Source organism: Anabrus simplex, chromosome 3, assembly GCF_040414725.1.
Source record: "Anabrus simplex isolate iqAnaSimp1 chromosome 3, ASM4041472v1, whole genome shotgun sequence".
Classification (NCBI taxonomy): domain Eukaryota; kingdom Metazoa; phylum Arthropoda; class Insecta; order Orthoptera; family Tettigoniidae; genus Anabrus; species Anabrus simplex.
Window position 1 is genome coordinate 132262610 of NC_090267.1, and position 23922 is coordinate 132286531.

General features: G+C 38.6%; 1 protein-coding gene across 1 annotated transcript in view; it reads left to right on the top strand.

Annotated features, from left to right (window-relative positions):
• Positions 1 to 23922, top strand: part of btv (beethoven) — a 594436-nt gene that overhangs the window by 385898 nt on the left and 184616 nt on the right. Inside the window, exons 46-49 of the mRNA XM_068226811.1 lie at positions 175 to 310; positions 4590 to 4724; positions 11609 to 11841; positions 16234 to 16347. Coding sequence (XP_068082912.1) covers positions 175 to 310; positions 4590 to 4724; positions 11609 to 11841; positions 16234 to 16347 — 618 coding nt within the window. The remainder of the gene's footprint in view (positions 1 to 174; positions 311 to 4589; positions 4725 to 11608; positions 11842 to 16233; positions 16348 to 23922) is intronic.

Below are 23922 nucleotides of genomic sequence, written 5' to 3' on the forward strand. Positions count from 1 at the left end.
ATAGTAGTATGCACTAGTACCATACAGTACCACAAGTCCATCCTGGGTTAATACTTGTGAACTTCAAGGGAGTTCGAATGGAATAAAGCCAAACAATTTTGTAATGATTGTGAATATCCCTCTTTTATATTTGACTGTACTTAATCATTGATATCGTGCACATTTTTGTTGTAGGTGGTGATATACGAAGCTATGCGACTGTTTAGAGACAAACTGGTTGGCCACGATGACAGAAATAAATTTGATACAATCTTGAAACAAATTCTGGATTCAGATTGGAGCAAGGATTCTGTCATGGATAAAGCTTCTGGTAAGTCATTATTTTCTATCTTAAACTAAGGAAGAAGAAAGGCATGTATTTATAGATCTGAGTTAGTTTGTGCCACAAAGAATGATCAAGTTGATAAATTTTCAAAATAATTTTAGAATGCCAAATGTTCATAAATTATTAAAATATGTACATGGAAACTCTAATACAATCTGTGTATAGGGTTGCCAGATTTCAGACAAGAGAAGTTAGAACACACACATTGACATTGAACCTTTGGTATTACAATGAATCCGCAGGTCAAAAATTGCATTAACTTTTCCGTACGTCCATATTGAGTACTGAGTACTGAATGGGAGCTCGCAAAAATGGGCTAACCAACAAATATTTTTGTAAAATTAGTTGTGCTGCCATCTGTTGCGGAAGGTTCAGACTATCTTCTGTGAGTTGGGCTAACATGAGGGAATCCTGTGTGAAGAGATACAAAGCTTTCAAATTTATGCCACTTTATTTAGACTAATTATTTTGTTATTACAAAATCGGGCTAACAGATCTTTACGCAGGAGGCCGTAAAGATGGTGTTGCTGTGTATGTAGGTTAGCAAACCTTATTCTATGTATGCTAGTGGCTGTGATGGGTGAGAAGTGTTGTTTTATATACTAAAACAGGGCCTCTCAAACGCCCAAAATCTCACGCGTGCAAATCAAGGCGCAAGAGCTCCGTGCACTGTGCATCGGTTCCACTCAGCTCGGCTCGGACCAACGCTTCATCTGTGGTCTACTCGGCTAAGCTCGGCTCAACTCGGCTCGGATTTGGAGCGCTATGGAGCAGGTGAGGAAGAGGGAGACAGGGGGAGTGAGCGAAACAGGCGTAGGGAAAGATAGAGACAGGGCTATTGCTCCAAATCGAGGAGTGGGGGTCTGCACTATGGGCAACCAAGCGAAGTCGTCTTTTGCACCGTGCACAGTGCATACACCAGGCACATGCACCCTGAGAGGCCCTGTACTAAACCTACCCATTCACTCCAGTATTTTAATAAAAACTCGCTTTCGTTTCATTTGATACTAAAATGTGTGACTAAACATGCCATAAAAAGATATACTCAGAACTCGCTCTCCAGATTGTGTTGGCTATCTTGATTGTTTACTATCAAAACAAAAATGGCTTTGTCAGATGGTAGTATTGCCAATGGAGATGGAAATAATGATTTTTATGTGGATAATTGCAGAAAACGTAAAAGAAGTGCTAAGTAGCAAAAATTACAAGTGATAAGTTTGTGAGCACTCAACCTTTGCTAGGAAAAGTAACCAAGAGAATCTTATCTGTAAATAAACGAAGAGTACTAGGCTAATTAGTAAAGTTTCAAGCATACTATTTAAAATTTAAGTAACTTATGTTTTAAAATATTCATATGGTATTGTTGAAGAACATGATTGTGTTGACATTAACAAAAAGAACATTATTGGTGATCGGCCATCAGTTACTGGTATCGAGTTGCTACAAATGTACGATGGTACAAGGCCAATAAAGCTAGCAAAGCTTAAGGACTTGCTTGAATTACTTGAATATGTCCCTCCAAGATATTACCAGTATTACAGAGAACTGACAGCTGGCAATGGCCAAAAACTGGCTGAGGAATCATTTTTCAGTGCATTGTGGAATTAATAACTGGTTCAGTAGAAGGCAGTTCAGGTTTAGGAAAGGTTATTCCACTGAAGCTCAACTTGTAGGAGTCCAGCAAGATATAGCAGATATCCTGGATTCAGGAGGTCAAATGGACTGTATCGTGATTGACCTGTCTAAGGCATTTGATAGGATGGATCATGGGAGACTACCGGCAAAAATGAGTGCAATAGGACTAGACAAAAGAGTGACCGAATGAGTTGTTATATTTCTAGAAAATAGATCTCAGAGAATTAGAGTAAGCGAAGCTTTATCTGACCCTGTAATATTTAAGAGGGAAGTCCTCAAGGCAGTATTATTGGACCTTTATATTTTCTTATATACTGTATATAAATGATATGAGTAAAAAAGTGGAATCAGAGATAAGGCTTTTTGCGGATGATGTTATTCTGTATAGAGTAATAAATAAGTTACAAGATTGTGAGCAACTGCAAAATGATCTTGATAAGGTTGTGAGATGGACAGCAGGCAATGATATGATGATAAACAAGGTTAAAAGTCAGGTTGTGAGTTTCACAAATAGGAAAAGTCCTCTCAGTTTTAATTACTGTGTTGATGGGGCAAAAATTCCTTATGGGGATCACTGTAAATACCTTGGTGTTAATATAAGGAAAGATCTTCATTGGGGTAATCACATAAATAGGAATGTAAATAAACGGTACAGATCTCTGTACATGGTTATGAGGGTGTTTAGGGGTTGTAGTAAGGATGTAATGGAGAGGGCATACAAGTCTCTGGTATGATCCCAAATGGAGTATGGTTCCAGTGTATGCAACCCTCACCAGGATTACTTGATTCAATAACTGGAAAATAATCCAAAGAAAAGCAGCTTGATATGTTCTGGGTGATTTCCGACAAAAGAGTAGCATTACAAAAATGTTGCAAAGTTTGGGCTGAGAAGACTTGGGAAAAAGGAGACAAGTTGCTCTATTAAGTAGTATGTAATACCAATATAAATGGTCTGTTATTGGACATTATAAATTTTCCAGCTAACTCATTCCTGGTTGGCAGCGTTTCGCCCCAGTGTGCTAAGTTTTGCTCATCAGTTGGTAAATAGCACACCCACCAACACGCATGGCTTTTTCAGTTGTTTCAAAATTTATTAATGGTATTAAAGATGAAAACCTTTATATTCATCGTGACCAATACTTGAATCCCAATCTTAAAATTAATGAGATTAATGATAAATCCAATATCCTCTTCGATTTAATTATCCGTATTTACAAAAAACGTAAACTTGAAAGTAGTACACCTAACCTTTCAACTTCCACTTCCCCCGTCCCTCTGAATGTTGCACGCTCCTCCTCATTCGCCCCTCCCCTACTCCCCACCATCTTAGTCAGTATCACTGCTCTCCTAGTAAAACCAGTTCCACTGTTGGTCTTCACGTGTCTACATCACACATAGTAGCACCAGGCGGTGAGTCTGATACAGTCTTATATTTTATTTTCCCATTTAGCGATCTATCTTTCTTTTGTTTATCAGATCTTTTTTCTATTTTTCTTTCTCGTTCCAGACATTCACTCTATATCAGTTTGTTTGGTCATTTCAACTCGATCGGAAGTCCAGCTACTTAACATTTAAATTGTGAATGTTCCCTAATTGAACATCATAACTACAATGATAGAATTATACCTAGCTACTTAATATAATTACAGACACATACTCACCATTTGGAGGTTATACAGCACACATCAACACCATTATGAAAATATTACCTTAACAACAGACGTTGCAATTCATTACTGGAAGAAGATTGTAAGATGTTCCATTAACTTATTTATCACTTTTAATTGTGATTGTGTGTTCATATAGTTGTACCTTAAAATTACATTTCCAAAGAAGACAGGTTATTCATACAACCAAAGACATAAGTATAAATAACCATATTTTAACCAAGACACATAAGTGCTAATGAACACTATTTGTCAATAAGTTTTATACAGTGGAATATTGATAATTGTGTTGTATAAGATTTTATATGTTTTTCTAACTGGTAATTAAGGCTGAAGATGACCCGGTTTATAGGGTCGAAACTAGTCTCTTATATCTAATAAAGATATTTGGTATTTAATCAAATGGTATTTGATTCACTATAAAATGTGTGGTTCATCATCATCGCCATCCATTTCCCTCGTCCAGCTCCTGCCAGGTTGGGATGTTTGTGGCACCTTTTCATCTTCCTCTATCCAACCACCATTGTTCCTCCTTAACTTTGTTCTAATCTTGGTTTCTTTTAATAAATTATTCTATTCTTGATCGCTTTCAACCACCTTAGTCTGGGTTTCTCTCTTGCCCTCCCTCCTTCTGTTTTGGTCTGCATTGTCCACTTTAGCATACTTTCCTCTTTCCTCTTCTTAACATGTCCAAACCATCTAAGTTTATCCCTTTCCATTCTGTTGGAAAGCTTTTCTGCTCCAATTTCCTTCCTGACATCCTCATTTATTACTCTGTCTTTTCTTGTTTTCCTATGATACTTCTTAAAAATTTCATATCACTGACTTGAACTTTATTCTCTTGTCTTTTTGACAGTGTACAGGTCTCTGCTGCATTTGTCAGTATTGGGCAGTAGTACTTCTTTAACATGATGGTTATGAAGTTATTTTTTGTTGATAATATATTATTGCTTTTATTACAGGTACATTCTTTGTGACAGCTGGTTCCATGAATCCTGTAAGTAGTGGTGCTCCAGTTCCAGCTCTAGGAAAGCCTCTTGGCAAACTGGAGACAGATGACTGGATAAGCACCATTGAGCGTGGCATTCAATTATTTGGTAATTTATAATTTTAAGTTATCTCATATTTACAGTACTTATGATCCCTGGTTTCAAAGAATCTGAAGACTGTAAACTAATGTGGCATTTTATGAATTCTGCACCAGAAAATAATAAATAAATATATACGGGAAGGTAAACAAAATACACTTAACAAGGACAACTAAAGGCAATAGGGGCAGACAGAGAACAGGATGTGTGGAAGATGCTGGACGGGTCTGGCGGGAACATAACCTAGTAGTGCTTGAACTCTCAAATAAGACTATCAGGTTCCTTATAATATAATTTATTAAACATATCTCTTTAGGTTTACTTAGATAACATCCTTAACCTTCAAATATTATTTTAGAATACACATAGCTTAACCGTAGACATTCACACAGTTTTCGTCAGCACTTGAAAAATAGTTTTAAAATATCATTAATGTTTTTTAACATCAAATGATTGCCTCCCTCATAAATACGGTGAACCTAGCGGTCTAGGACTATAAAACAATTGATATTACATTAAGATGCTACATTGATAAACAATTGAAGGCCACCAAACTGACTGCTGTGCTCGCAGTCGTGGGAGGGTTGGTAGACCTGACCTCATAACCCAAGTGATGTCCTGTGCGCCAAATAAACGACGACAATTTTAAAGGTAATATCAAAGGAATTTACCATTTTAGAACCAAGGTTAAATAGTAGCAAATTAGAGAACACAAGTGAGCTAACGAACATGAAGGGGATTCTAAGGACATGAGCCAGTAAATAAGAAACCTCCTTCTGAATTGAAGAGTCCCTTTTTGCATTGAGCTAGTCCAATTCTACTAAGACAGGCAACAGAGAAAAATAAAATGACATTACTTTGTATTATGATTTACATGGTGAAGTTGCCTGTTCCCAAATAAAAGTGTGTCACAGTGCTGAAAAGTGCTATTTCAACTAAATTAAATCATAGGAGATGCAAGACTGCCCCAGACAATTCCTGCAAGAGAAACAAGTTAATTTAGGACATGATAATGAAAATAAAGTTGACCTTACCCCATAAGGCCGTTTTCCTCTTTGGAGCAAGCTCGAATGAGCCATCTGCTCACTGAAATTGAAGGTGACTCCCAGCACTAAGCTTGCATCTTAGGAATTAACCCTCTCCCAGACTGCATGCAGCACCCTTCCAAAACAAGGAAACCAATCAACCAATCACATGCAGAATTTTAACGATTAGTCTTCGCATCTTCTTACATGAATGTGAAATATTTCCCACACTCTTTGACATTCTCCAGAACTCCCTGACATTTGACAGAACACCCAAAACAAGATTTCATTCTGGCATCATTCCCACACTCTTTGACATATACCAGAACACAGTAAACAAGGTTTCTTTCTGGCATTGGCGAGACATGAGAATGGACTAGCCAGGTTTTTTAGAGGGTGTTCCAACAGTTGTCACCATTTTATGGCATAGAACCAAGATTCCGGTTTCTTTATAATAATAATAATAATAATAATAATAATAATAATAATAATAATAATAATAATAATAATAACAACAACATCAATAATAACAACAACAACAACAATTTTTTTTTTCTTACGAGAGATTGTGGAAAATCTTCAAAAGACACTTGTGAAGGGTCTGCACTCCACAAATGTGTGGGATTCTTACCCACTCACTAAAAACCACACACCCTTTTCCCACGATGTGTATCATCACCCCGGAACCACTCTCGCATTACTTCAGGGTGATATCGTGCTTTGTCTTTCAGCCTTATTCTTTCTTCATTTCTCCTTTACGAACGTTTGTATGCTTCCAAATCCTTCTTCTTCTGATGAAGGACATCCTCCACATACACTGCCACGCGATCCCAGGATTCCTGGTTTTGCAGCATCGCAGAAATAATATTACCTGTTGTCAATTCTCCTAGTTCAGTTTCCACGCATCTTCTCTGAATCGTCCAGTGGCCGCACACAAAGAAGGTGTGAAATACGCCGTCGATGTCATCACAGTACATGCATGCTGCGTCACTCGCTCTGCCCACTTTATTCAGGAATTTCCGGAAATATCCATGTCCTGTTAGAAGCTGTGTGAGGTAGTAATTTACTTCACCATGGGCCCTTTCAACCCAGATATCCAAGCGTGGTATCAGTCGCTTGGTCCATTTGCCTCGAGGGTCACTTTCCCATCTGAGTTGCCATTGCCTCATCCGTTGACTGAAGGCACGCTTCTTTGCACATTTCTTTCCCAGCTCTCCTTTGGTACGCCAGATTTCATGTCGCTCCAATGCGAGTAGGTCTATTGGGGCTATTACTGCCACCATGAGAATTGCAGGTTCGGAAACCGTGTGGTATGCACATGCAATACGTAAAGCCGCTCTCCGTTGTAAGGTAGCTATCCTTCTCCAATACCAAGCAAATCTCAAGGATTCAGCCCAGATTTCAGAGCCGTATAGGAGCACTGACTGAACCGTCGACATGAGAAGACGTCGTTTACTGGATTTCAGACTTGTAATATTTAAAGACTCTGTAGGCCTCCATACCTAATATTGTCAGGATCAGAAAAGAATAAGAGTTGACCAAGGGAGGTCGGATAAGATAGATAAAAGTGAGGAGCCTGGCATCCGTAAGTGGAAGCAATGTTAGAGCTCAGCTAAAGACCTCGTGGTCGCTAACCCATGCTCCTAAGTTTAGAGCCCATGGGGCCCTTTTAGTCGCCTCTTATGACAGGCAGGGGATATGTGGGTTTTATTCTACCGCTCCCATCCACAGTGGGACGAGTATGATAAGAGAATTCATGAATTTAGATTAATTTAGACTTTTGTTGTAATGCTATTGTTGATCAATTTTATGAGCTTCCGTTATTGTAGGCCTTCACATTGATGGGATTACTGCTGTGTACCAAGTTTAACAGCCTGTCTGAATCATCATCGTCATTGGTCATCATCGGTTTGCCCTGCCAGCGAGCCGGATAGGGTGTTTGAAAACGAACATCTTCCAAAGTTGCCCATTCAAAAAGATGTTGTTGTCCATGACAGATTCCCAATTCCATCCTTTTCTCTACACGTCTTCCCTTAGTTGGTCCATACATCTTCTTGATCTTCCAGCTGGTCTTCTACCTTTTATTCTCTTTTCCAAATAAGCACATGGTAACCTTGTGCTATTCATTTGTTTAACATGCCCAAACAAAGTCTAGATGACCTAAGTCTTTCCTCCATCGATTCATTTAGACCTAGGTTAGATCGGATCTCATCATTTTTCACGTGATCAAGTCATGTCTTCTGGAGGGCACTACTAAGAAATTTCATTTCACAGACTTGAATCCTACCACAATCCTTTGATGTTAGTGTGCAGGTTTCCAGAGAATATGTAAGGATGCGAATGAAATATGACTTTTAAATGATCATTTTTGTTCTTTGTGGGACGTTCTCATCCCATAGTAGGTGTCTAATGATACTGTAAAAGTTAGAACCTTTGGTTACTCTGTTTGTTATTTCAATCTCAGCTCTATTATTATTAGCCATTATGCTTCCTAAATATCTGAATTGGTGTACTACTTCAACTTGGTGGTCCTGTATTTTAATGTTGCATTTTGTATTATGTCTGCTGCTGATTTTCAGTGTTACTGTTTTTGATGGGTTCAGTTTCATTCCATAATCATCAAACTTCTTACACCATGCATTGAGATTATTTTGCACTCCCTCCTCTGTTTCATCCCATATTGCCGCATCATCTGCAAACACCAGAGCCTAAAGATCTTTATTACCTTTTCCTTTTAGGTCCTTTAAAATGGTATCCATAACTGCTATGAACAGAAGAGGTGATAAGGCACTTCCCTGTTGTACTCCTTTGGTTGTATTGAACCATTCAGAGTGACTATCTCCAATACTGACACAGCTTTTGCAATTAGTATATAGCATTTGGATCTTCCTAATAAGGTACTCCGGTACACCAAGTTTTCTAAGACTTTTCAAAATAGTTGATTTAGGAACATTATCATACGCCTTTTCAAGGTCCATAAACACAATAATTAGGCCTTTTCCTCTTTCCCAGTGTTTCTCTGCCAACATCCTCAAAGCAATTATCAGATCTGTTGTGCTTCTTCTAGCCCTAAAGCCATGTTGTTCCTCTTCTAAGGCTCTAGTATATCCCTTACTCTGGCTTCAATGATTTTACTTGTTTTTATTCCATAATTAATAATCACCTTCCATACTTTCACTGGGGATTATCTTCGTATTGATGACGTATCTTTCCCATTCTCGGTCTGTTATTATAAAATTGATGAGCGTTCTATATTGTCCATCCCAACTATATTGGCTGATCTTATGGCTATTCCTCTTCATAAATCATGTGTTCTTTATTATCAGGTTATTTCTGATACAAAAATCCAACAGTTTCTCTCCATCTTCATTTCTGTTGCCATACCCATGTGGGCCCAAAACATTCTCGTATCCCATTCTATCAGTTCCCACATGGGCATTCAGATTTTCCATTATCATAATCCCATCTCCAACAATATGTGTTTCCAGTTCATTAAGGAAATCATCTTTTTCTGCTACGCTACATCCTGTCTGTGGAACATACACCTGTACTATCTTCAGTAGTTCCTTGTTTACATGTATGTGCATTATTATAATTCTTTCTTTTACATACTCAACTTCAGCTGTTGGTTCAACATTCTGATTCACTATAAATCCCACTCCATTTCTTTTCTTTTTACTGTTACCCATCCAGTACAAGGTACCCCTTTCATAGTGTCTTCATTGCTTTCCCTATCCATTTTACTTCACTTAATCCCAGTATGTTAGTTTTCATCTCTCCATTAAGTCAATCAATTCATTTTCCTTCCCATTCATTGTCAAAAAAATATGTATTGTTCCAAATCGCATTTTGTTCTCTGATCTAACACTTGCATGAACGTCAGCATTACCATCATACTGTGCAACTGTAGCCAGAGGCTTGTCAATTCCATTTCCATTTTTAAACTTCCATCTGAGGCTTGTATTATAGTTGAAAGCAAGTACAAATTTACTCATCTGCTGACTTGCTAAGCCTAACGCATCTGAGGATTTTTTCGGGGTTTACTCCCTTAGCCTTTGAAGATCCCTCTTCTCCACAAAGCAATGGTTTCCTCTTCTAATTTACCCCCAAGAGGATGGGTTGCCTCTTCCACCATCTTCGCCATTCTGAAGGTCTCCTTCTCTGTGTCAAGATGCTGTTAAGGTTTTCACCCGTAACCCTGGGCATGGGTTCCACGTTATACCCCGTGAGATTTTTTTTTTTAAATGCTATTTGTTCGGAGTGTCAACCTAGAAAGATCTTTTGCCCCTACTTGCATCATATGTGAGGAAACTGCGTGTATTAAGGACGACACAAACACCCAGTCCCCAGGCCAGGGATATTAATAAAACACCGGGCGAGTTGGCCGTGTGCGTAGAGGCGCGCGGCTGTGAGCTTGCATCCGGGAGACAGTAGGTTCAAATCCCACTATCGGCGGCCCTGAAGATGGTTTTCCGTGGTTTCCCATTTTCACACCAGGCAAATGCTGGGGCTGTACCTTAATTAAGGCCACGGCCGCTTCCTTCCAACTCCTAGGCCTTCCCTATCCCATCGTCGCCATAAGACCTGTCTGTGTCGGTGCGACGTAAAGCCCATAGCAAAAAAAAAGGAGATATTAATCATTTACAATTACATTTACAATTGACAGGCAGACGCATTGCCCCCTACATCGAGGGGCCGGACCCCCGTGAGACTGGGTCCCTTAGCTCTCCTTCACACTGGCCTACTGATGTGGAGGATACCCATCCCCACAACGTGGATGCACCAAACAAGAATTACTCAAGTGAAGGATAGGGATGGTGACCCTATCTCCCTTGTGCTGGGTTAATGGTTGTGTGTGATGTCACAACCAATGGCTTTCTGAGGATGTAAAAAGGCAGGTGGAGAGTGAGTGCCTGTCATAATAATGAAAACTGCCCAACTTGATTGTGACTGGCAGTAGGCAAGTGGGCCTGCCATCATAATGGAAACTCTCCAACTTGATTTTGATTGATAGTAGGCAAGAGGGCCTGCCATTACAATGAAAATTCCCTAACCCAGTCTTCACATGAGAAAAGATGGATGGTGACTTCCCCATCACGTTTCTGGGTTAACGTCAAGAGCTGTGCAATTTCATTCTGTATAAGATGTAGAATTCTATAGCGTAGCACGAGTACATCAGTTAGTATGTTATGAATTTTCCATAATACTGTAGTAGTTGGGATGACCATGCTGAAACCTTGTCATTGTTGATACTGTGGTTAGAAGAGTTGGTCATGCAAATCTAGATTGTGTTCTCCTTGCGCATATTAGGTCTATGTATGTTTTTTAATTATTTCATGAATTTGAAATTTGTGTTTGATTCTTGTTATTTATGCTATAATAATAATAATAATAATAATAATAATAATAATAATAATAATAATAATAATAATAATAATAATAATAATCACGTAAGCACAAGTGGATAGAGTGCACACAAAAGGAGCACTTGAAAATCCAAACCTCTTGGCTGTAGCCTTTATTGGAAAAGGGTGGTCTTGGTCTTTCATGTTTTTATTTTGTGTGTACTCCATTGAGACAGGCTTGCACAGTAAGTTGCTGCTTGCATATATATGGTCTTGTTAGCTTTCTTACCTGAACGTTTATAAATTATTTTAATGTACTGTATGTGAACCAGCAACAGTCATGTGTTTTCACTTGCATAATGTATAGGTGTGTGAACAACTTATTGGATGAAAATAGTAGATAAATAAAACCACTGAAATCATCCAGTCCTTAAATGATTAATAGAATGAAAACTAGGATAAGACTATACATGGTTTTGTATAAAACTATTAATTTGAGAACGAGTGTTCTTCTCCATTACAGGTCGGGAGGGGCAGGCACTGGACTTGCTTATTTTTCCTGAGGTTCTGTCTACAGTTGCCTTCGTTGACCGTGTGTTATCTGTACCTCGTGGTTCCCTACTTCTTGCTGGACGAGCAGGTGTGGGCAGGAAATCTGCTGTCCGAGTTGTGTCTGCTCTTCATGGAGCAAGATTAATGTCTCTTAAAATGGGAAAAGGCTACAGTGTCAAGAATTTTAAAACTGACTTAAAGAATGTAAGTTTTGAAGTACATAGAAGAATATTCACAGCGAGTTGGCTGCATGATTTGAGTCAGGTATTAGTAAACTTGTATTTAGGAGTTGGTGGATTCTAACCTCTCCATCAGCATCCCTGAAGATGTTTTTTCTTGGCTTCCCACATTACGGAAAGCCATAACTGCTACTTTCCAGTCATAGCCCTTTGTCATCATTGCATCGCCAAAGTCTTTCATGTGTTAGTGCAATGTTAAACCACTAGCAAAAAAAAATCACATTGTACTTGTTTATGTGCATTTAAGTTAATTTCTTTTTGTTTAGATAAATTTATAATATTCAGACTGGTCCTCATACAGTATTATAAACGAATACTCGCAAGTATAGGGTTTCACTCTTCAGATCGACAAACACCATTTTATGCAGTTATATGCAATATTTGGTTCAAGCCGAGTTATCTTCTTGTCTATGACTAGTGTGTCTTGCCACTGTTGTCTTGGGCTTCTGTGGGAATGCTTGATGGTGAAGATCTAGGCATTGTAAGTTACAAGTCACAAATTGTAAGTGATGATACCTATTGCTACTCTCAGGATACCACCTCATGTACTCATTCAGTATTTTCTTCTGAATGGTTACAATTCCCATCCTCTGCCAAATCATGTCAATGGTTATTTTATCGAATCATGTCATTGGTTATTTTATCAAGGAGAAAAACTCCTGGAGATTAGTGTTACATGAACATCTCCATGGTGTGTAGAGGATGCTCAGCACTTTAAGTGGCTGGCCAATTCTCTGCCTCATACAACATCACTGGACGGACCATAGTGCGGTACCCCTTTGAGATAAACCTGCGTACAGTTATTTCACAGTACTCCTTGTGATTCCTTTCCATGTAAGCTATGCTACACTCACTCTTGCATATCTATCCTGATCAATACCAGTATCATTCTGCAGGCAGGATCCTGAATACTGGAAGCAGCTAGTTTTCACGTAGTCTTGTCTGTTGAACCTGATGGTGAATGTTCTTGGATTAGTTTTCAAATTTGATATTTCTTGATATTTGGGTACAGGCTGAATTTGCTAAAGCAGTCATTAATATTTCTTGAATGAGTCAATAAAACTAAATGCAGATTGTTTGGTAGAAGCAGCTGTCTCAGTGTTGACAGCTTTTCCTTGGGCTTGCTGTTGGGGTATTCAGCAACATATTACAGACTCCTCTAGTGGGATTTGTAAAATGTAGTACTAAATTATATTGATCCATTGAAGAGTTATCAATAGGTGATGCTTTAATTGGGCCACTCAGTGTGTGTAATGTAAATGGTAAAACAATGTATACAAATAAGTTGTATAACCTCTATTAATTGTTTTAATTGAGGAAGTATAGTGAGTTGTTAAAAAAACAAACTGTACTCTCCACTAGAGATTGACAGTGACAGACTGCTGTGAAGATTTCTGGTTACAGTCAACATAGTGAGGTAAGAGCAATGTACACAAACTATTTAATGGACTGTGGAATCATGGCTACTTTTTGCAACTGTTGTATCCATTGTCTCAGATTGTTCAAAAAACTGTATGAAATATATTTCAACAGACAGCCATAGATCATAGAGTGGAATTTTGACCTGAAATATCATGCAGCATTAGAAGGATACCCAACAGTAAATCTTCTGTCAAAACCCAAAATGAGCCGAGATGGCTCCTGCGACCTCAGAAATACCTGTAATGTAATGGATGAAGACAGGAAAGTGTGCTGTTGCCATTTTTGTTCTTAATGGTAAATGACAACATTGTTAAGGAAACTGGGGACAGGGAGTTGAAGGTGATTTTGTTTATAGATGACATTGTTGTGTGGGGAGCAAATGAAGAGGAAGTACAAGGTCAGCTTTACATGATGAGTGAGTATATTGGTAATTTTGGAATGAAAATACACAGGGATAAAAGTAAGACAGTAGTGTTGGCTAAACAAGGAAGAGAAGGGAAAAGTACTATAAACATTGGGCGGCAAGATCTTGAAATTGTAGAAAGCTTCAAGTACATGGAAAGTGAACTGATGCAGGATGCAGGATTGGACATGAAGATCAGTAAAAGGATACAACAGGGAAATGCATTTCACCAGGAAGTGTAGAGAGGTGGTGTGTAAGATATACTATCGACAGACTGCGAGAAAATTGCAAGTGATTTGGGAAGGTAAAATATTAGAACACTGCTTCACTCCCAAATATCTAGGAGTAACTCTTGACTGAGCACTAACCTATAGAACACACTGTCTGAATACCAAAAGGAAGGTATTTGCAAGGAACAACATTATCTGAAAATTATCGGGTTCAACCTGGGGGACGCATCCTCTCCTTTTAAGAACATCAGCAATAGCCCTCTGTTATTCAGCAGCAGAATATGCCTGCCTGTCTGGTGTAGATCTAGTCATGCTAATCAAGTGGATGTCGCCTTAAATGAAACCTGTAGACTCATTACAGGATGTTTGAGATCTACACCACTTGATAAAGTTCATTGTCTAGCAGGTATCCCACCTCCAGATATCCGCCGTGAGTGTGCATCCAGACTGGAGAAATCTAAAGCACTGAACTTGACGACCCATACTTTATATGGGTACCATCCAGCAACCCAATGGCTCAAATCAAGGAAAAGCTTTCTCCATACAACTGAAAGCCTCACTGAATCACCATCGAACTTCAGAGTGAATTCATGGCGTTCTAGATCCAGCCACCTTGCAAGATGGATGACACCTTCCGAAAGACTTCCTCCAGGCCACAAGGAAAGCTGGTCAACATGGAAGACGCTCAACAGGTTGCGTTCAGGAGTTGGATGAACAAAGACCAACATGAGAAAGTGGGGTTTTGTCTGTGACTCCACTCTATGTGAATGTGGTGAAGAACAGACAATGAGCCATCTCCTTGTTTGAAACTTGTGTCCAAATACTTGCTCACTCCAGAATGTGATGGACGCTACCAAGGAAGCATGTAAATTAGCCGTTTACTAGTCACACCACATTTAATTAATTTTGTATTTATGGAGAGCTTAAATCACATCGTTACCTGCCATCATCAGAAGTGATTAATGATTATAGTACCAGATTTGTTATTGTCCTGTTATTATTATTGTAAGTATAATGTATGTTTCTGACACGATTAAATAAATAAATCCTGACATATGCAGCAGAGACCTGGACACTGATGAAAAGACAGGTAAAATCCATCCCAGTGAGATGAATTTTTAAGAAATATGATAGAAGAGACTCGAAAAGGCAGAGTAAAAAAGGAGTATGACAAGAAGGAAGAGTAGAAAAGCTTTCAGACAGAATACTCTGAGGTGGTTTGGGCATGTTAAGAGGATGGAAGAGGGAGACCTAGACTAAGGTAATTGGACTTGATCAAGAACAGTATTAATAAGAATGGACCTGGATTAGATCATAGTTATTGGAAGAGGAAAGATGTCATTAATATGCAACACAGCAGGAGCTGGAAAAGGGAAATGTATGATGATGATCATGATGATGCTGCTGCTGCTACTTTTTTCAGCATGAATGGAGTGTGGACAGAAAAGAAAAACAGAGTAGTACAACTCTTGAGAAATCATATTTTGATAGATGATAATCTGCAGATTAGGTCATTGAGGGATAGATAATGAAGGTGCTACTCTGCATCAGAATTTGGAAGCTAGGAACTTTCAAAAAGGATAAATAAAATGGTCAGTGTGAGTAGAAGGAGCTATGGAAGGGGAGTCAAGAACATACACAGTTACACGAATAAGTGTGAATAAAGTCTGCACTGTTTATATTGAACTGTCATTAGTTGAAACCCAACTACAGAGTTCTTTTTTATTTTTATTTTTATGAATTTTATCTGTATTGTTTTGTTCATAATTATCTTTTGTTTTTCTTCTCTCCTTCCTTCCTCCCTCCCTCCCTTCCTCCTTCTTTATCCCTTTTCTTAATCATTTTACATTGGAAGTTATGCTTCTTAGTTGAAATTCAAGGACTACACTTTTAATTTCTTGATTTTGGAGCAATTGATCAATGTACCTGTATTTGGGAACACAGTGTAGAATTTAAAACATTGTAACAATTTTTCATAGTTTAGGAGATAAAACGTTTTGTATAAACATGATGTGTAGGTGATTAAAGATGCTACTCAGAAAGGTCTTACAGAGAAGTTATACAGGGACGGGACTGGGATTATGTAGTAAGTGGGCAACTTTATTGAGGTTTTCAATGTTCACCTTTCAAAGAAGAGTTAAGTTCCTGATCCTTGTGCCAGTAATTCTGTGGGATGTATTGGATTGGAAAATTGATTAAAACAGTGTTTACTTATAGTGTAATTTGTAAGTAACGTGTTCACATATCTCTTGTTGTGAAGCACTACTTTCACAAACATGCCATCTTCATGTTTCTACTATAGATGATGCAGATTGCTGGAGTGGAGGGAGAACAAGTGTACCTACTGTTAGAAGATCATCAAATGGAGGACACTGCATTCTTTGATATGATTAATAGCCTCCTCTCATCTGGAGAAGTAAGTAGCATTTATTTTAATTTGATTTTGGAATCATTTATGTTAATTTGATTATCTTTACAAAAAGAGAAAAAGAACTTCCCAGTCTACTGTTTTATCCTTCATCTGCATTGCACTGTGTTCTTATTTTATGTACTTAATGTACACTTCAAATATTGATATAGGAATTAGATAGATATTTTAGAAGACTTTCATATGGAGTGTGACATTCCAATAAAAGTGAAACATGGATGTTAACTAGTTCAGAAAGGAAGAGAATAGAAGCATTTGAAATGTGGTGTTACAGAAGAATGCTGAAGGTGAGATGGATAGATCGAATCACGAATGAAGATATACTGAAACAAATTGGTGAGAGGAGATCGATTGGGTTAAATTTGAAGAGAAGAAGAAATAGAATGATAGGACACATTTTAAGACACCCAAGACTTGTTCAGTTGGTTTATGAGGGAAGTGTAGGGGGGTAAGAACAGTAGGGGTAGACCAAGGTATGAATATGATAAGCAGATTAGAGCTGATGTAGAGTGCAGCAATTACGTAGATATGAAAAGGTTAGCACAGGATAGGGTGGCATGGAAAGCTGCATCACACCAGTCTGTGGATTGAAGACTCAAACAATAACCTAATGTTCAGGTTGCCAGCACTTCGAATACATTGCAGTGTCTTTATTGAGGCAACTGTTGTACCACCAAAATGATAATATGGTCCAACCTGAATTAAGAACATAACACTAGGCTGTGGAAGCTTCAACTCTAAAAATTTCCTGTTTGCCAAACACAATTTACTATTCAAAACAGAGGATATCCACTCATTTGAGTGAACCATGTCATTCTGTGTTTAATAACATTTTTTATTTCAGCTCTTATGTCTTAACATTTTGTTTGTATTGTAAGTTATGTTCCACAAACTGGAATAATTATTCATATTCTCTTTCTTAAAAAGTAGACTTTGAAAAACATGGCTTCTGGCCAACAAGATTCCTTCGAAGTGTTTCTTTTACAACATACTGTACCAGTAAAAGAGCCCGACTTTACGATTTATTTTTAACACAAGCATGGAATAGTTCTCAGGGCTAAACTGGATGAATAATAGCTAGGGCTTGGTATAGGAGGCAGGGTCCTATCTACAAGAAAAATTTGAATCTGACTTGATAAGAGTTTATTCTTGTAATGCATGATAAATTGCACATCACCTCATGGTAGATAGGGGTTGTCTTCCACATTGTCCTTTAAATGGCCTGGGTCTCCAGCTCACCAGGCCACACCGGCTGGAACACGTTCCAGAAGATGCCCAAGTACTCCATCAAGATGCGGACGGACCATCTAGGTTGGTTGCATGGAATACGCCTCAAGTTCCCGATGCTCGTAATGACCTCCGCTGGTTCCTGACGATGTTGAGGGTAATTACATTACCCAAGTACAATGAGGTTGATGCCCACAAAACTCCGAAAATGTGTTCTTCGTCAATCGCAGAATTGATAAGTCAAAGTTCATGAAAAATCACTAGTCAATGTTTATAAAGACTTTCAAGAATTCACTCTTTAACACTCATGGAAATGACAAGTCCGTGTTCATGAAGACTTTCAATGATGTTATAGTTCATCAATGGCAAAATTTACAAGTCTTTTAAGTAATCACTGGCAAGAATCACAAGTTTATGCTCATGGAAACTTCGGACAAATTTAGAGTTCATCACTCGTGAATATTCCAAGTCCTTGAATAATCACTGGTGAAAAAGTTAGAGTCCAACACTGGTAAATATGACAAGTCTTTGAATAATCACTGGTGAAAATCACAAGTCTACGCTCATGAAAATTTTGAATAATGTTAGAGTTCATCACTCGTAAATATCACAAGTCTTTGAATAATTACTGGCGAAAATTTAAAGTCCATCACTGGTAAATATTACAAGTCTTATTTATAAAGACTTAGAAAAATTCAGAGTTCCTCAACACTCGTAAATATTACAAGTCCCATTTATAAAGACTTAGAAAAATTCAGAGTTCCTCAGCACTCGTAAATATTGCAAGTCTTATTTATTAAGACTTAGAAAAATTCAGAGTTCCTCAGTGAGACTATAACCACACGAAGATAGCTTCCGACGATAATGGCAGCGAGTAGGGCCACGTTAACTACTCGACTGTCACTGATAGACTGAGATATCAGGCTATATTGAGCCCTCCTTATATTTGGTTTGGGGACATTACGTCACATATGCCGTGAAGCTGTTATTTCCTGAATCCCTCGACAGATTTTCTTGAAATTCAAGCATTGCGACGTTTATGTAATTCCCTTTAAGATGATATGTTGATCAAGTCGCTACCCCAATTATTATAGGAGTTTTAAATTTTTTCTCCATCGAATGTTCCGGAAGGTGTGATGCTTGAATCTGGAACATACGAGTTCAGGCTAGCTGCACGTGGCATGACAGGCGGGTGATCTAACTAGCCCCTGCGGCTACGTCACGCATACAGCTGTTCTCAGCTTGCTTGCTCGTCCTGCTGAATGTAAACAAACCAGGCTTGCACGGAGTAATACGCGTGGTGATAAAATACGATCAACTCTCAAAAAAATATGCATGTACAGGTCGTAACCAGTACATATCCCTCCTTCTCAGGGAAAAAGAAAATACTATGAGGATTTTCTTTTAGTCTCTTTTCACTCAAAGTATTTTTTGAGATTGGAAGCATTGTAGATGCTTCAAGGCTGCCGTCTAGTCTTGTGATTTTATCAAAGATAAATCCAGTGAAGACCCGGCTGTGTTAGTCTAGTACGATATGGAAGTAAGATGATGTCATTTCCATGCCTGAAAAATATTTTTTTCCAAAAAATCGCTTAACGACATCTTTAAGCGGAGGAGGGTGGTCATACTCAAGGACCAGTCGGTCATTCAAGGCACGAGCATCCAAACATAAATGAAGATTACCATTGTGTTTCCTTACTATGGTGAGTGGATTAATATAGGGCGTAACGCACTTTGAGATAATTCTGTCAGCCTCCATCTGACGAATTAGTGTCCTGGTTTCATCCATGTACTTCTCAGGCACCGGGTATGGCTTGTGTTTATAGGGCGAAGTATCCTTTACGTTGAAGTGGTGTTTAAAATTCTTAATCTCTCCAGGCTTCTCATCGAAGACGTCCGGATAGGTCTGATATATCTCTCCCTCCGCCGCTGCTATGTTAGGGTGGTAATCTGGGGCTTCAGTTACACTGAAGATGTAGGTGAGAAAATCAGGCCCATTGTCATTCAAAATTTCATCGATGGGTCCCTCCTCATTGGGATCACCATCTTCCATTGATACGGGTCCCTCTTCATCTTCGGGATCACCCTCTTCTTTCTGTACCTGGTCGACTGGGGTAGCATCACCAATCACACCATCGACTTGTGTACGGGATAAATCAATCCCTTGATGTCTAAAATCTTCACCGTCAACCAGCTGTAACTTTACAGATCCAATCCTACATAGATGAATAGTGTTGGCAGAATAGTCAATGGTAGCCTTATATTTGGACAGAAAGTCTGAACCCAAGATAAGGTTAAACTTCATAGGCGAGACTATCAGGAAAATATGTTCATACACTTCTTCGTTGATAGCAAACTCAAGGAAGACTTGTTGCTTACATTTGATATTCCTGTCAGGAATAATGCCCTTAATCCTAACTTGTGCTACCGGCAAAATGAGAAGGTTATATCGATCCTTGATCAATGTTATCAACTTGTCAGAAATTAGGGACGCTCCCGAGTCCACTAGCGATGATACTTGAAATTCCCCAATGGTAATATTGATGATGGGTAAACTTCGTTGAACATGCTGACGAATGGGGAATTCGTCTTCAAATACTAAGTCGTCATCAATGTGCCAATAATTTATTATGTCTACATGAAATGACCCGACCTCCTCATTTTCAGGCAATCTTATTTCTGAAAAATTTAAGTGTTTTTTTGGCAACAGCACCTGTGGACTCTGGATTTTGAACAAAGGTGTTGTTTCTTTTATGGTATTCTTGGTATTCAAGAGAAGTCGCTCCAGGTTGATGACCCTCTTGTTTCTTCTGATGGAGGTAGTCCTGCATTTCCTTCCATCGTTGGTGCAAGTCAGAATTGTTTGAGTCTCTACTCTCTTGTTTTTTTCTCTTGTTTTAACCAAGTAGGTTTGGTTTGGTAGGGCGTCTGGCCACGGTATGGGCGTTTCCTAAACCCTCTATACCGCGGAGGTGAAGATGGAGTATCTCTCTCTTCCCTTCTATCCGCTCGTTTGGGACTTTGTCGCGGTTGTTCAGAAGTATTAACCTGAACTGGATGGGCGGCTACGTCCTTACTTTTGCTCGGTTTCAAAGTACCCTGCGCATGAGCAGTATCAAGACGTCGTAATACAGCATCAAATTGATCTAAGTTCTGAATATTCGCTGCTACTAAGATCTCTTCAACGTGAGAAGGATATTGTAACGTAATGACCTGTATGAGTTCCTTCTCAGGCAAAGGAGGGTCTAAATACTGCATCTTCTTCAACTGAGATAATAAAAAATCTGCGTATCGAGAGGTGTTAATGGAGGTGTTATACCTTCTCGAATAGAGTTGAAGTTTGATAAGGTGCTGAGTTTCTGCGTTCCAAAAACGGTCAATTAAAGCTTTCTCAAAGTCAGAGTATGTCTTGAAATTAGATTTGAATACGGAGTACCAGGAAAGAGCCTTGCCTTCTAATAATCGGGCAACTGTTCTTAGCTTTCTGTCCTCACTAATCTTGTGCTTTTGAAAATATTCCGCTACATTGATTAGAAACTCTTTAGCCGTGTAATCTTCTTTACTGGAGAATTTAGGAGGTTTTTCCTCTTGGATTTTAATGATAGTTGTCTGGTATGATGTCTCTCCGACTTCTTCTATCGAACTATGAATAGGTCTGGACGTATCTCGAGACTCAAGATTAACGACCTTAGTGGCTAGTTGTTCGAGATTACTCTTGACATCCCCCAACTGGAGTTGGACTATTCCTTCGACTTGTTTGACATCGTTCTTTAATTCAGTTTTAAGTTCACCAACATCTTTACAAATACGACTAATTTGTGTGGTCGCATTATCGGCTTGCTGAGTGAACCGTTTGTCAAACTCGCCCTACTTGGCTTTTAATAAAGCAACTTCGTTTCCAACTCTGGAAATGTCCTTCTTAACCGTGTCCCTAAGAGTATCTTGGACAGAAACAATTTTAGCCTGCATTTGCAAGAGCTGACCATGTGACTCCTGAAATTCGGCCTTAAAATTCTCAATGTCCTGCGAAAGCTGTTGGACTGAAGGAAGAACCTTCTTCAAATCCTCCTTAACAATTTCTATGACTTGGTCTTTAACAGTGTTTTTCATTTCTTCGACATTATGAGTTAGCTGAGAGTTGATTTCAGTGAATCGATCATTAATTTTCTTATGGGACTCTGTGAATCTTTCTTCTATCCTAACACTTGCTTGATCAAAACGAGATTCTAAGTTCGCATTCATTTTAGTAAAGCGCTTATCTAACCTGGTCTCAGCTTCAGCTAACCACCTGTCTAAGTTGGTGTTAGATTCCGCTAAATTGTCTAAGCACTGTTCTAGTTTAGCATTAGATTCAATCAATTGCTTATTCAAGTTAGCAAGGGTAGTTTTAGATTCGGCATTAGATTCAAAATTTGCTTGGGCTAAGTTATTTAAACGTTGGTCTACATTGGCAAGATTAGCATTAGTTTGAACATTAGCCTCAGCTAAGCTTGATAGATTGCTATTATTTTCAGCGAGGCGTAGCTCTAAGCTAGCACATGTCGCAGTAAGTCTAGTCTCTAAATTGGCGTTAGCCTCATTCATATTACGCTCTAAGTTAGCACATGTTGCAGTAAGCCTAGTCTCTAAATTGGCGTTAACCTCATTCATATTAAGCCTAAGGGCTTCAATTGCTGCAAGTATATTATCCATTTTTATGGCAATTTTAATACCTCAAAATGTGACACTTAGAAATTTTCAGTCATAACTTGAAATATCAGTGACTTTAAAAGTTCAAAAGCACTCAGTTCAGCATATATCAACACATAGAAAATCAACCATATGAAAAGAACACATAAAACACAAATTGTTTGCCACGTCCAGGGCATAAGTTTCACTTTGTAAAAAGAAACACCACGTCCAGGATGTTGTGATTGTCTATTACTTGATAGCACTGTTAACCTAGCTATCGAGCCCCAATGTGTAGGGTGCCATGTATATTACCCTCCTCTCTGTACCAGTAAAAGAGCCCAACTTTACGATTTATTTTTAACGCAAGCATGGAATAGTTCTCAGGGCTAAACTGGATGAATAATAGCTAGGACTTGGTACAGGAGGCAGGGTCCTATCTACAAGAAAAATTTGAATCTGATTTGATAAGAGTTTATTCATGTAATGCATGATAAATTGCACATCACCTCATGGTAGATAGGGATTGTCTTCCACATTGTCCTTTAAATGGCCCGGGTCTCCAGCTCACCAGGCCGCACCGGCTGGAACACGTTCCAGAAGATGCCCAAGTACTCCATCAAGATGCGGACGGACCATCTAGGTTGGTTGCATGGAATACGCCTCAAGTTCCCGATGCTCGTGATGACCTCCGCTGGTTCCTGACGATGTTGAGGGTAATTACATTACCCAAGTACAATGAGGTTGATGCCCACAAAACTCTGAAAATGTGTTCTTCGTCAATCGCAGAATTGATAAGTCAAAGTTCATGAAAACCTTAAATAATTATTTTTCACACCATTAGTAAAATCACTAGTCAATGTTTATAAAGACTTTCAAGAATTCACTCTTTAACACTCATGGAAATGACAAGTCCGTGTTCATGAAGACTTTCAATGATGTTATAGTTCATCAATGGCAAAATTTACAAGTCTTTTAAGTAATCACTGGCAAGAATCACAAGTTTATGCTCATGGAAACTTCGGACAAATTTAGAGTTCATCACTCGTGAATATTCCAAGTCCTTGAATAATCACTGGTGAAAAAGTTAGAGTCCAACACTGGTAAATATGACAAGTCTTTGAATAATCACTGGTGAAAATCACAAGTCTACGCTCATGAAAATTTTGAATAATGTTAGAGTTCATCACTCGTAAATATCACAAGTCTTTGAATAATTACTGGCGAAAATTTAAAGTCCATCACTGGTAAATATTACAAGTCTTATTTATAAAGACTTAGAAAAATTCAGAGTTCCTCAACACTCGTAAATATTACAAGTCCCATTTATAAAGACTTAGAAAAATTCAGAGTTCCTCAGCACTCGTAAATATTGCAAGTCTTATTTATTAAGACTTAGAAAAATTCAGAGTTCCTCAGTGAGACTATAACCACACGAAGATAGCTTCCGACGATAATGGCAGCGAGTAGGGCCACGTTAACTACTCGACTGTCACTGATAGACTGAGATATCAGGCTATATTGAGCCCTCCTTATATTTGGTTTGGGGACATTACGTCACATATGCCGTGAAGCTGTTATTTCCTGAATCCCTCGACGGATTTTCTTGAAATTCAAGCATTGCGACGTTTATGTAATTCCCTTTAAGATGATATGTTGATCAAGTCG